The following is a 15,625-nucleotide window of genomic DNA, read 5'->3' on the forward strand; positions in this document are numbered from 1 at the left end:
ATCAACCAAGCCATATAATAAAACTTTAATGAATTTGTCATACAGTTAAAAGTATTAATCTAAAACTGAATTGGAACCAAAATCTAAAATCCTTACCTGTATTAAATCTATTAAAACTTGATGTTATTCATGAATCAAATGATCTACTTATAAAAAGATTCATATAAATTTAACAACTAATGATGTAAACAAAAAAACTCATTACTCATATAAGTTTAATTAACATAAATAGACAAGAACAAATTTGACTGACAATTGTTCTTGAAACTGTAACTTTATGCGTTGTTATATCACATCTTTGGGCAAAAAATATAACAAGCTCAAACAAAATTTGCACAAAAGTACCCATGAATTATATTGCTAGCTAAAAGAATACAAATAAGTGAGAATAGGTTCAATCAACAAAGCTGTTTGAATTTTAATTGCAGATATCAATGCAACATTGAAAATTAAAAAATACGAGTAAACTTGTTTCCATACGGCTACCATTATAATGAAAATGAAAACAAGATCAATCTCTTTTGCCAAAAAGCCCAATCAACTCAATTTGTAGCAAAGTTAAATATCAAAAAAACCCAGATTGAAAAAATCATTTATTAGGATTGGTTTTCAAAATCGGATTTGAGATCCCTATTCTAAAAAAGTCACAATCCCTTTTGCTCAATATCCCTCAATATCCTCTCTTAAGGCTAAATTGAGGCCTAACACAATTTCAATGTCTTGCTTCCACTTCTTGAAATTGTGACCATTAAGAGGTTCAATGTTGGATTATAAAACTCATGGATGCTGCAGTTAGAACCAAATAACACTTAAATTTGATTAAAGATGCTTAAAAGAATATATTTTCATATCTGCATTGAAAATATATTCGTATGTACCCCAATCTGCAGGTGTCCTTGACCACATGAAACATTTTTGTTCTGTTCATGTAGTTAAGACTATGTATCATATTCGATTATAAGATCCCTTCTTCTGGATGGTCTTTCTGCATTTTGTTCAGTAGAATTTCCAACTATATAGGAAAACTGATCTTATAAGCAGGAAACAATATGTGAATTCTGTATTTTAAGTATTCAGATGGCTTATCCCTTTAAAGAGAGCTAACAAAAAACTTAAAATCTCAGACTTTCAATCTAGATGTCAGGTACTGTTAGCTTGATCACAACACTCAATATGTAGAAGGATTTGTGATTTCTGACATAATGAGAACTATGAACGAAAACCGAGCAACTGATCACAGATTTATCATCAATTCTATAGTGGATTATATAGCCTTATTAATCCTTGCATGTTCTGAATTACCAGTTGGTACCTGGTACCATATAGGATTAATCAATAAGTAAACAACCTAATAAGGTTACGTATCATATATATAATATATATGCAGCGGAATGAAAAATTTATTAACACATAACCTCATGAAAAAATTGTAGATATGCAGGTACTCATAATTTAGTTAACATGGAAGAGAACGAATGGTCTAATTCTGGGAGAAAAACTCTTATTTAGTAAAAACCAAAAACCAAAAACTGAATATTCTTTTTTTGCTACATGAATCGAATTTGTTGTGTTCATGTAGAAAAGATATATGCAATGAATCATGTCCCCAATCTGCTATGAGTGCCCTTGTTCTGAATATGCTTTCTGCGATTTGTTTAGTAGAAATTATATCCAAAAGAAGAAACTGCCCGTGCCCAGCCCTCAGAGCCAATCCTATGGTACAGACATAAAGAAAATTATAAGGACTTGAAGTCTACATATGAACTTGAAGTTCAAAACTCGAACATTTTAGACTCGGAAGTTTTAAACTAAATTTATGCCCATGTTTTGATTCTGGAACATGAAGTTTCAGAAATATGTTAATGTGGACATGATGTTCATGTTATGACTTTTGAGGAGCATAAATTTAGAACCCGAAGTTCTAACCTACTCCAAATTTGAGGTTTTGGGAATACATGAGAACATAATCACATATTATATGTATTTTGCCAATATTGATTAAACCAGAACTTCAGATATATAAATATTAGATGTTGTACATTGTTAATTAATTCTTTTCATTATGTACACTAGTTGGCTATATCATTTTCTTTATATAGAACCTGAAGTTCTAAATCTTTGATCTATACTGTATGTATTTATACCTCCTATCACGGAATTGAGAGATCAAAATTATAAAGAAATTGATATTCTAACGCATACAAAGTGAAGTTCCTTATTTCTTGGTTTTACTTAAAACATGAGAAATTTGAGTTCATGAAAAATAGGACCAGAACGTGCATGTAGTTCTACATTAAACAGTCATATAAGAACCTGACGTTATTTGACTTTTTGTTTCTGTATCAAAAGTGGATGAAAATTGGAGATGCGATAGAATCTAATGTTTTTATGATTGATTAAAATTTGTAGTTCAATGTGCATTACTTAATCAAGTCAGAACTTGAAGTTCCTTGATTTTCATGCGCTATGTTATAGAATCAAATTGAACAAGAAGTTTTTTGATATAATGATGATATATTTTGTTTATAGTAGCTACTAAAAATCATCATGGACTATAATAATGTGGAATCACGTTTACTATAAATGTCGACAAAATTAAATGATTGGTCAAACTGAAAATAGGCAATTCCAGTAGAATTGAACATCATTATAAACGTGGAATAATGAGAACCTATAGTTCAAACACCAAAGATGTTAACCCTGAAGGTTATAGAGTGTTTGAAATAAAGTGAATGAAATCACTATTTATAATGGCACAAGGTTTCTCTAAAGAAACATGGGATTGTGGTTATATATTCTCCTATTATAGATGCAACTGCATTTTAACAAATTTGGTAAATTTAATGTGTTCATTACATATGGAAAAAACCTTTAAAGATTATGAAATCTTGAAATATATCGCCAGAAGCGATTTCCTACAAGATATAAGACAAATTACTAAGTCAAATCTCAAATTGAAAGTGCCATGAAATATTATGTGCATGAAGCAAATCCTTGAAAGATTGAAAGAGCCTGCAGCTCAAAGTATGTACTAAACTATAAATTATGAATATGGTCAAAATTCCCTTATTGAGTACTTTGATTAGAACCCAAATTCAGAAATTGTTGCAACATATTCAAACTTTTGAAAGAAGTTATGAATTAATTGAGGCTCCTGAAGAGCTCATAAGATTATTGAATGCTTGAATATTAGATTTGATATAAATGACTTTGGGAAATGAAAATAGTGTCTCGAGCTGCAGATCGAGTACAGTACTAGTGAAATTCTTATACCCAATAGTTATTTAGTTTATTGGCACTAAGATTGATTACTTGCTTCCTAAGGAAGATGGAAGAAAGGTCTTTGGTCCAGAAGCATCATATCTTAATGTGCCTTATTTAACTTAGAACAATGTAGCAGACCGAATATAGCATTGGTGATTGTGTCATAAATTTTTTTTCAATACTCAAAGTATTTTCATAATAATTCATCTCCTTTTAGAGAGAATTGTTTCTAACCACTTTATTTAGTGGATTTATATTTGTTAGTATTGCTCTAACTTCAACAGGATTTCAACAAATGATGACAAGCATGTATCCCCTAAAAGTATGGAAGTCATGTTGATACAAGCATTGTCAAACTACACTCTCTAGAAGATGGCATATAAGATATCATTATTTGCTAGATTATTGAGCCAGTCAAATTAAAGCTTGTTGTTATCAGGGGGAGCATCAAACCATTTTGCGTGTTGTACTCTTTTCCCTTCGACTAGGTTTTTTTTATCCCACCGGGTTTTTCCTAGCAAGATTTTAATGAGGCAAATGCATCCAACATTGTATCAGTAATATTGCAAAAGTTGCACTCTTTTTCCTTTGCTTTGGTTTTGTCCCGTTGGGTTTTTTAAGCAAGATTTGAACGAGACAACCTTCACTGATTGGAAAAATATATCAACATCAGGGGGAGCGTGCCATCAAACATTGTACTCTTTTTCCTTCGTCCAAGGTTTTTGTCCCATTGGGTTTTCCTGACAAGATTTTAATGAGACAGTGTCGCGCGCTCGCCATAACTATTAGAAACATATGAAGATTGTACTCTTTTCCTTAGCTAGTCTTTTTCCCATAGGGTTTTGGCTAGTAAGGTTTTTAATTTGGCAATTGTCATATTCAATGGACATCCAAGGGGAAGTGTTGTAAATATCATTATTTATGTGGCTTGTCCATTATCATGTTTAATATTTATCTCTTGTATTTATATATACAAATTGTATAGATAATTGAGAAGAGTCCAATTCAATGTAAATGACTTATCCCTGGTCATCCAAGAGCCTATAAATAAAGGCCTTATGTGAATAAAAAAGAACATTCTGATTCCTCCTCAATTTTCTCTTATGTTCTCTCTGTATTTCTCTTTATTTTATAACAAACTAATAATACTTGTATTTATATACTTTACTAGTTTTTATAATAGCTATGTTTTTATAATATCCCCTACATATTATATACTTATCGTATAAACCCAAATTTATGACACTTATATGTTTAAATCATGCATTGATGATTGATTTAATATATTATGAAGTTTCATTAAAAAGTTATGTATTTTGAAGCCAATATCTATTGTTTTTGTGAACAGGGGCCGATATCGAGAACGATATTGATATTTCCTTATTTTGGAGTCTCGATCATATACTCACGGCCGATATTTTGAACCTTGGATGCACCATAAGGCACAAACGCTGATCGGCTGATGAGAGTTGAAATAGAATTCTTGGCCTCACTGGAAAGTGCTATTTCATGTGGTAGATCCCTTTTATTGGCAATACCCAAGCAAAGAGATACGTTTCTTATTTTGTATGTAAAAGCACTTAGGTTTTACAATCATTTAAGAAATATATGCAAAATGTGGCCAAAAAAAAAAAAAGAAATATATACAATCATTTTGTTCATTAGTGTTGCAGCTATACCATATTTGGATTTTTTTTTTGGGGTATGCATCAATCTATTTCTTAGTTGAACTAGGATACATGTTACAAAAAGAATACCCTAAATTTTAATAGTGCCTAATTTTAAACACCCTACTCACCAAAAAAATTTATCTAAACCCCCACCCATCTAGAAACTCTTTCAAAACCCCCTAAAACTTATAATCCTAAATTACCCTTCTGACGCGCGCTGACGCATGCTGACGCGTGCTGACACATGCTGACGTCACTGTAACTGTATTTTGGTGAAACTGTTTTTTTTTTATTTTTTTTTTTGAATTGAAGTTTTTGCTAAAACTCAATATTTCACTAAAACTAAAATCAAACACTGAAATTGAATTTCATTACACTAAAACTGAATTTCAAAAATTCAGTTACACTGAAACTAAATTTCAAAAATTCAGTTACACTGAAACTGAATTTCAAGAATTCAATTACACTGAAACTGAATTTCAGAAATTCGGTTACACTAAATTGAAGAATTCAGTTATGAATTCACTTACTGAAACTGAATTAAGTGATGAAACAATTACACCTCGACTAAAATGCAATTACACCTTAATTAAAAAACAATTACACATTTACTAAAACAATTACACTTCACTAAAACAGTTACACCTTTACTGAATTCCGTTTCACAAAAAAGAACACAGCAACCTTATAAAAAAAAAAAAAACCAACAATACAACAAGTCATTGAGATGAGAGGAGTAGCCAACAATACAACGTCGTCCGATCACCTCACGCGTGACGAGTACACGACAGCCGCCACTGTCTTGATCTGTTTCTACCTGCAAATTTGATTCATCATATTTCAGAACCATAATTTCATTCAAAATTCATTTAAAACTCATGTTTCACGAACTGAAACTGTTTCATGAACTGAAACTGTTTCACGAACTGAAACTGTTTCACGAAATGAAACTGTTTCACGAACTGAAATTGTTTTACGAACTGAAACTGTTTCACGAACTGAAACTATTTAATCTCAATATAATTCCTAAGCCTAATTCATCTAAATTAAGATCTAATAAATTTGATTTAGCATATCTAAGCAGATTTCAAAAAATTTCAAAATACAATAGGCCAACATTTCAGAATATTAGTGAACTTTTTATGAAGAACATCAACACACCATGCATAAACAATAATGGTTTCTTAGGTGTGTCAGATGAAACATTTCACGTAATAAAACTAAGACAATACAAACCAAATAGCATCAATCTCGAGGTGGTCATACTTCCTCCACTATAACTCTATAACTCTATGGCTCGTTGACCAAATGGATTTTGCTCCACAGAATTTTGAACATTGTCAGCCAAAGCTAATCCTTCCAGGTAGGAACGAATATCACCTCTGGGTCTGCGATGAATAACAATTGTAAAAAAGTCAATGATGCTGGAATATGTGATCTAGGAGCATCCGTAAGGAAATATGTATGTAACTCCTACTCTGATGGATGTATCTTTATCGTCTCTGAATTAATATAAGTAAGGAAATATGCAGATCTACAAGTTACTAAAAGATAAACAAGCGAGGAGGAGTGAGGATCTTACCGAAGCCATCCATAGTTCTTAGCAGCATCTCCGATCAACCTCTTGGTGTCGATGAAGGTGACGTAAGATGAGAGGAAGCCATCCATGGCGGTCCGGCACCTCGTCGTCGCCAGAATCAGCGAATCGCCAGCGATAGAGCTCGGATCTGCCTAGACCCGATCCGGCGTCGACGTTTGGTTTCACGGCACATGGAGGGCATAGGGAGGAAGAGAGAGGAGAGACGAGAAGATCGGGACCGGTCTCGCCGGCAACCATTGCCGGACGACGGAGCACTCGCCGATGACAGCCACGCGGAGAGAGAGAGAGAGAGAGAAAACACAGAGGAGAAAGAGAATGTGAGAGAGAGAAATGTGATTAATTGATTAAGTGATCAGCTGCTGGGGTTATAATTGGAATGTTAGAAAAACTTGGGGTCAAACCCAGTTGGTTATTAGTTGACCAGGGGGTTTTGGGAGAGTTTAAATAACTAATAGGGGGTTCTGAATTAATTTTAGTAAGGCTGGAGGTTTTGAAATAACTAAGCTCTAATTTGGGGGTTTTGAATAGTTTACTAAAATTTTAATGGTGATTTCATTTCTTCCTTCTCTATAAAAAGAAAATGTAACTTGAACAAGAAAGGAATGAGCATACCAAAATTTTGTAGATGAACATGCCTTAAGCTTTCACCATGTGTGCCTCACCCAGTGAAGAATTGAGGTCTTATCGAGATTGTGATCGCCCGCTTTGAAGACGCATCTGAGATTTGTGAGGAGACCAGAAGGAACCCATGCCACTGCTGTCAAATTGCATCTGTCCCAGATTATTTGAGGAATAACTATGGGCCATACTGGTCGTTGATGGGTATAAGGAAGACTACATTAGCTGGATGCCACTGCCGCTGTTGAGACCATGTCCCAAGCCAAATGGTCTCTATTGGGCACCACCTGCAATAGTTGGACTTAGAGGCATCTTTACTCTTCCATCCCCTGAAATGCCAAAGTTAACATTGATTTCTAAGGACTAAACACGGGAAAATTATATAACAAATTAACGGTACGATATTAAAGGCTCACGTTGGACTAAAATCTAAATCTGGTCTTTATTTTTCTTTACTTTTGCTATGTTTTTCAATTAAAGTCCTCTATCTTTCAATTGAAGTAATGTGGTTCTTCCATTTACTGAAGTCAATATCTTTCTGTGCGAAAATGTTGTTTTGGCTGATATGGCAAACACTAACGGCCTACAGGGTTATCAAAGGTCAGTCACAGAACACATGCCATGTGACTTTCATGCCACACGACTATTGTACGGACAGCGATGCAGTCTGTTTACCTTAATACAAGGGATTAGAGCTTCAATATGCTCCCAAATGAATCCAATTGTAATCAGAATTACTTGCAATCTTAACTTAGATTATGTGCCAAATCAACAAATTCTGCAATAAAGTTATGTTTGCAGTGGATGAGACAGACAAAATTGCTCTGTTTAAAGAACTCAACAGCCTTGATTAAAATAAACTAAAAATATGAAATTAAGGTCAAACATGAGGAAGCAAAATATTGGCATGTGAATAATACAGCTCAAATTAAACTAACCGCTAGCTCAACTAATAGAAACTGGCTAGAAGAATCATCATTATTCATTTGGGGGTCATTTAAGAACTACATGAAAATTAGAAGTCTGGGGAAAGAGCTTACCAGCGCTGGAACCGAAAAGGAGATGGAATACTCAGAACGGATGCAGAAGATGCACTATTAGTCCTAAACAGCGGGAGATATGACCTCCAGAAAATTTTTGGCTGCACAGACAGACAGAGAGAAAGGGAGAGAGGAGAGAGGAGAGAGGGGCAGGGAGGGGGTGGGTGGTCGCCGGAGGTGGTGGGCTGCTCAGAAAAACCTTTGAGTTCATGGGTGAGCAAAAAGATTGTGTTTGTCTGTGTATTTTTGAGGTGGTCGGGGATGCACAACTCAAAACACAATTTTTCAGATTAGACACTGAATTCTTCAAGAAAATGCACAACTCAAAACACAATCTTCTTGCTTTCAAATTACATACTTTGAGGTGGTCGGGGATGAGTGTGTGCTTGTCTGTACTTTTTTTTTTGGTTTAGGTTGGGTGTGCACAAAGAAAAATAGATAGGGGTATATGATCTTTTTCCTTGGGTGGTTTTTTTTTTTTTTTTTTTTTTTTTTTTTTTTTTTTAAAGGGTGTGAAAAAGAAAAAAAAGGATGTGCAGTCCTCTTAAATAATCGACCAAAAAAAAAAAGTCCTCTTAAATAGTTGAATGGGTCGGGGTGGTTGATATTGAGACTTTTCTCAACTTGATCAGATTGGAATGAACTATTTATTATCATCAGTTTACTTTACTACAAGTAGGAATGGGGCATTTATATTTTTGTGACTTTCTGCTCTAATAAAATCTTTATTTTTGTTGGGGTTCTATTACCTAACAAATCCAATCTAAAGCTAGCAAAACTGCCAACCTCTGTCTCTGTCTCTGTCTCTCTGAGTCTGCCAGTTGAAAGGAATATCAGATTCATGTCAGGAACTTTATCAACAGTTTTGGTGTTATTCTGGTATTCTGCAGCTTGCAGCTGCTTCATCTTCATCTTTGGCTTTGCTGGTATAGCAGAAGCTCAATCCATGACAGACCCTTCTGAAGGTGATCTCTAATTCTCTCTCTTCATATAATTAGCTTTTTTTTCGTTTTCTGGAATCTGGGGAAGAGTTAAAATGCCAAGTTATATGACATATATTTAGCTTTTTGGCTTTTTTATTCAAATAACACTTGAATTATAGAAGGTGTGCTCAAATACCACCCAAACTTTTTTTTTGGTTAATTTACCACTGAACTTTTACATATTGGCCAATCTACCACCTACGGTCATTTAGTTAAATTTTCTGTTTATTTCAAGAGTATTTTCGTCAATTTATATGATAAAAGCATTTTAAATATTAAAAAAAAAAATCTAAGTAAACCCCCTAAAAAAAAAGGTATTTCCATTTTCTATTTTTTACCTTTTAAGTTTTTTTATAATTATATTTTAAAAAAAGTTTTTAAAATAATATTATTTTTTTATTGTATTCAAGGACAAAATGGGAGGTTTAGGAAATTTTTTGATGATTTAACAGAAAAATGAATGTTAGGTGGTAAATTAGCACATATTGATAATTTCAGGTGGTAAATTGACAAGAAAAAAAGTGTGAGTGATATGAGAGCACACCCCTATAGTTCAAGTGGTATTTGAGTAAAAAAGCCTAGCTTTTTTGCCTTTTTTTTTTTTTTTTGGCCAAGAGCTTTTTTGCTTTTCTGAACTGTAAGATTAGTGTCGTAATTTTTTTTTTTTTTTTAAATAAATGGGGGATTGAGGTTAAGAAAAAACCACTTTGGTTTGTGTCAAACAGAGATTAATTCCTTGCAATTGGTGGTGCAGTGAGAGCTCTGAATTCAATCTTTCAGAAATGGAATATTTCAATGGTTAATCAGAAGCAATGGAACACAACCGGAGACCCATGCACTGGAGTTGCCATAGACGACACCGATGTTGACGGCTATTTCTTTAACTCAGATTACAACCCCTTCATCAAATGTAACTGTTCTTTTGAGACGAACTCCACTTGCCATATCACCCAACTGTAATTAAGTCACTTACGTACTAACCTCTCTTGTTTTTACTTCACTGCCACTCTGAAGAACTTCACTTTCTGTTCAAAATCACACCTTGCATTATTGGCATATATAATTTTAATTTGCATTTGCAGGAAGGTTTCTACTTTGGACATTGTTGCTGACATTCCCGAAGAGCTCTGGACTTTGTCTTTCCTCTCACATCTGTATGCTTTTATAACTTTTGTACAATATTAGTTCTACCCATTACCCAAGTTGCAAGCTAATTTCTTCCATTTCTTAATTATAGGGATTTGAAAAAGAATTACTTGACAGGACCTATCTCTGCATCCATTGGAAATCTAACCAGGATGGATCGCTTGTAAGCCAATCTGAATTTTATTTAAAAAGCATATTCCTCATACAGAATGGTATTTATACCCGGCCCAAATAAGTTGTATAATTATGTATTTCAAGCTCATGATTGCTGTTTAAATTTTAATGTCTAGGGACTTAGGCCATAACGATTTATCAGGCGAACTACCAAAGGAACTCGGAAAACTCACTAATTTGACATTTTTGTAAGTTTTCTCATGTTGGAGCCTCAAACAAGAGAGCATCTCTCTCTCTCTCTCTCTCTCTCTCTCTCTCTATATATATATATATGTGTGTGTGTGTGTGTGTATTGGTATTGTCCTTATTTGATTGTGCGATCAATCAGGTGGAAACAGAACTTGTTGTTTTTGCTGTCAGATAATATACACCATAATATTGGAGAATTTTCTGAATGCTTTATTCCTCTCCATAAGGAGGTATTTATACAAATATACATGTACAAAATATGGAAAGTACTTGGATACAATAGGATACAAGGCATATACAAACTTAAGTAACTCAGGCTAACATTTGCTTCTTTTCTAAATTCAAGCATGCACGTAGCCATATTGCTTGATTCAAGCATGAAACTTTTCTTCACCAAAAAAAGCATGTAACTGTTCACTGTAGTCATATACATGCTTGTACTTAATCTTGATTATCTGAACCTCTAAAGATCGAACAATATCCTTGCATGGGAATTTTTAACTGCTAACTCGTCAATTTTGTAGGGGTATTGGGACACTGAACCTTTCTGGTGCTCTGCGACCTGAGATAGGGAGTTTATCAAAATTACGAATGATGTAAGTTTGATATATATGTTGTTCATTTCCTTTCACCATATACAAGAAGTTGTAATTAAGATAGCAGTACATATATTTCTGATAATTCATTATCGTCTACTTTGGCAGTTTTATTGATAATTCTGGACTTAGCGGTGAGATTCCACCAACATTTGCTAATCTAAAAAACTTGGTGACATTGTAAGTTAAAGCTTTACTAATTGTAATTAATGACATGTCGAGGAATTATTATTGATTATCTATCAGAGATTACCTTTGTTTGCTGCAGTTGGGCAACAGACACTGAACTCTCTGGCAGGATACCCGACTTCATAGGAAATTGGTCAAAGCTTACTACATTGTAAGCTACTCTAAATAATACTCTCTCTCTCTCTCTCTCTCTCTCTCTCTCCATTCAGTTCAGATGCTGTTAGATGATAATAGGTTCATCCTTTAGTTAGGCTTCATAAGCTCAATGCTTTTTGAGAAAAATTAATTTCTTATATGAGTTAGCTAAATGTTTTGTTAGGAGGTTTCAAGGAAACTCTTTTGAAGGTCCTATACCATCGACACTGTCCAATCTGATTCTTCTGACAGAGTTGTGAGTATCTACCTAGATCTACTTGTCACTTTTCGTTTATTTCTGAATATCTATAAAGCTTAATTCTCCTGTGTGATGTAATAATAGGCGAATTACTGATTTATCAAATGCCAATGGGAACTCTTCTCTTGGATTTATTAAGAATATGACGTCTCTAGAAGTCTTGTAAGGAAAATCTTTCTCGTTTACATTTGAATCTAGTACAACATCTGATATGATAATACTTCTATTCTATTTTCTTGTTGGTTTTCCTTCTGAAATCAAATATGTCAATTTGGTTTCACATCCTGCAGAATGCTGAGGAATAACAATATTTCTGATTCAATTCCTTCAAATATTGGAATATACCGAAAATTGATTCACCTGTAAGTTTTTCTTGGTGATCTGTGACCTTACATGTTGAGCTAAACCCAAATTGCCCAACTTTGGAACCTTTTCTTTTTTAAAGTACAGAAGGGTACCAATACCATATGCTAAAGGCAACGTTATCCTCTTTTCTTACATAATTCAATAATGTATATAAGGTTAACTGATAATCATTTTGTTTATAGTGAATTTTTACCTGCTTTCGGTGCATCAAGATTATGGTGTTTTTTATAATAATTTTACTACTAGCTGCTTTTGACATCAAATCATGTAACTGCATAATTTTTCTTTTCCCCTCCAGCGATTTGAGCTTCAACAATTTAAATGGACGAATACCAGACTCGCTGTTTGATTCGAGTTCGCTCGCTGTCCTGTAATATATCATCCATCCCCCTTAAGTATTTTAGATTCCTTCCGTACGTATTTTTCAATTATTAAAGCATGTATTTCTATCTTCATAATTAGGTTTCTTGGCAACAATAAGTTGGTTGGTTCCCTTCCTGAGAATAAAAGCACGTCTATTCTCATTGTGTAAGTATTTCAGCATATTCGCTATAAACATCATTCATTCTAATGCAATAAAACTGATGTTTTCTGATAAGTATGTTTTCCATTTGATAGATAAAGTCATCTCTGTGTTGATGGACAGGATGCACTTATTCTGGCTTTATCTAAATTGGACAGTATCAGCTTCCCTTAAATGAACATGAAGGATTCTGAAAACCCCACTTTTCTTTTGCTAGTTAATTTTGGATTTTTTGAACGACCTTGATACTAGATGCTAAAAAATTGTTTTTGGGTTGATGATTATACTAAATTGCTTACAACGAAGAAAATAACTCCACAAAAGTACAGATTTATATTCAGTAAGCTAAAATAAGTCAAATGAACAGATTTTTCTCACCACTAGAACAATCGTAATTGACTGGGCTACTTGATGCATCATGAGGAAGAAATAGTAAGTAGCGCGCAATTATGAGTTACAGCTAAAAGCCTAAAATTCATCCCTCAAAGAGGCTTGCATTTATTTATTTATTTTAGTAATTGTAAGTTGTTTTGAAATTGTTCTTCCTTCAAGTTGGTTTGGAGCTCATTTTTGGTCCTACAACGTATTCAGTCTGTCAGTCGGTATTGGCAGTACCTAAATTTGATAATGTGATACACTATTTTGTTATATTAATTTTTTGAACTATGTATTTGATGTTTTTGTCGGAAATGAATGCAGAGATTTGTCTTACAATAATCTAGTAGGGCAGAGCTTTCCTTCTTGGGTCAACGAACCAAATTTACAGCTGTATGTCTTCACATTCCACTATATATTTAGCTTTTATATTTCTGTTTGCTACAGAATTTTCGTTTTCTTTTAGATGAAAGGTTTCTAGTTTAATATATAAATTTTTTTTCGTATATTGCACTATTTTTGTTCGTTAGAGACATTTTCTCCAACAATATAGATTTTGCTTTGGCTGGATCGGCTTGCATTCTATAATATTAGATGTAATTAACATTGACATTTTGTTGGGTGTATTTTGCAGTAATTTAGTTGCCAACAACTTCAGCATAGAAAGTTCAGACAGCAGGTGGTTCTTTGCATCTGAGCTCACTTTTAGTGTTTTGAACATTTCGATAATGCATGTGAGAGTCATATGTCATTTACAATATATGTTCGTGTTAGCATGATTAAAGGCTAATTTAGAGTGATTAGCTTAATTGCAGAAGTTGACTTTAGACAGATTTTGTAATTACTCTGTAATTAGTTCTTTCCTTATTTCAATCTTTTGTACGACTATATAATGCCTCCAAATTGGAGAAGAATACATATAGAAAATTATTCCAACTACTCTATTTTGGCATGGTATCAGAGCCAAAGATCCTAGCCTCCTAGGGTTTTTGTATCTCCTATCTTGCTTGCCGTCGTCACATACCCAATACCCATATACCATACCCATACCTACTCTTTACACCTACCCAGTAACATACCCGTTAGACTCTACCATACTTTGTGAGAGCTGGAATAATCCTGGTTCGCATTACTTTGTGAGAGATTTAGTTTTTTAGAGGTAAGAAAAGGCAAGTGGTTTTTGAGAGATGTGTTATGTTGGCATTGTTCTAGGTTGTATGGATGGAAAAGAATATGAGGGTTTTTGATTATGTGAAGGGTGAGGAGGTGGATCAGTTATGGTTCTGTTTTTTTTTTGGCCACTGATCAGTAATGGTTTTTGTTTGTTTTCTGGAAAATAACTGCCGTATTCCTTATTTAAGTGCTATTTTTTTTTTTATTTCAGTGTTGAATTTCCTTCTGGGTTGAATTGCCTCCAAAGGAACTTTCCTTGCTATCGTGGTCATGGAATTTGTAAGTACATTCCAAGCCTTATCTGATGTTAACATTGCAAGTTAAAATGCCTTTCTGAACACTCTATGACTTGGTGCCACTTTTGTATCTTTGCACAGATTATAACTTCATGATTAACTGTGGTGGTCCTTCATTTACGTCTTCCAATGGGACTGTGTATGAGAAGGACAATGAGCCCCTTGGTCCAGCTACATATTTTGTGAGTGGCACAAACAGATGGGCAGTTAGCAGTGTTGGTCTTAAAACACAGTTTTTGGGTAATAATTCTTCACTTTCATTCTTCTCCATAAGGATGTTTAAATAGCTATACAAAGGAATTTACATAATCTAAGCTATTATGAAAATCTAACCATTTTAGTTGTCTAGAGTCAACTCAATTAGTGAAGAATAGAAAGTACCACTCCACACTGCCTTTTTTAAGATATCAGCCACCGGCTGGTCTTCTGACTTCATGTATGAAATGAAAATTTGTCCTCCCTTAAGCTTCTCCTCGAAAAAGTGTCTATCCACCTCAATGTAGTGAATTAACACCTACCCGTGACCTTGTTTCTTTGATATATCTAGGTTTAGACAGTTAGCAAACAACACAAACTATAACAGCAAAAATAAAGCACACAAAGAACACCAAGATTTGTTCTCGAGGTTCGGCTAACTTTGCCTACGTCCCCGTGTGATCCTTAGAGAATCACAGCTGCACTATGTATAGAATAAGATTACAAGAACTTATTGAAACCCTAGACTACCCAACTCGCAGCCGCTCTCTTCTCTCTTGCACAAATAGCCCTCTTGTGTTTTCCCCTCTTGAAAAACCCCTCCCTTGATGTCACTCAACCTTGAGTCTCTAATGAAGACTTAAGAAACCCCACCTCTTTTCTATGAGACTTATAGCAGTATATTTATAGAGCATAGGCTTACCACTTACAATATGGATTCCTAAACCTAATAGAATTAGGTAATTCACCTATTAGCTAATTCTATTTCCTTGTGCACAAGGAAAACCCTTTAAAACTCCTTCCCACACTAGGAAAGTCTTGCGCAAGTCCTCT

The 15,625-nt window shown here is 34.1% G+C and overlaps 1 protein-coding gene across 1 annotated transcript; it reads left to right on the forward strand.

Annotated features, from left to right (window-relative positions):
* The first annotated feature begins 8,990 nt into the window (after positions 1-8,990).
* On the forward strand, positions 8,991-14,883 carry LOC147283069 (putative LRR receptor-like serine/threonine-protein kinase At1g56140). Its single transcript, XM_086248340.1, has 17 exons — positions 8,991-9,157; positions 9,930-10,131; positions 10,258-10,329; positions 10,413-10,484; positions 10,612-10,683; positions 11,209-11,280; positions 11,389-11,460; positions 11,549-11,620; positions 11,789-11,860; positions 11,948-12,025; positions 12,154-12,225; positions 12,528-12,599; positions 12,692-12,757; positions 13,452-13,520; positions 13,762-13,896; positions 14,512-14,579; positions 14,678-14,883. Exons 1-17 carry the CDS (start codon positions 9,034-9,036, stop codon positions 14,881-14,883), a joined length of 1,596 nt encoding a protein of 531 aa, XP_086104466.1. The 5' UTR covers positions 8,991-9,033.
* The last annotated feature ends 742 nt before the right edge of the window (positions 14,884-15,625 follow it).

Source organism: Dryas octopetala, chromosome 6 (genome assembly GCF_963921425.1).
Source record: "Dryas octopetala chromosome 6, drDryOcto1.1, whole genome shotgun sequence".
Classification (NCBI taxonomy): Eukaryota; Viridiplantae; Streptophyta; class Magnoliopsida; order Rosales; family Rosaceae; genus Dryas; species Dryas octopetala.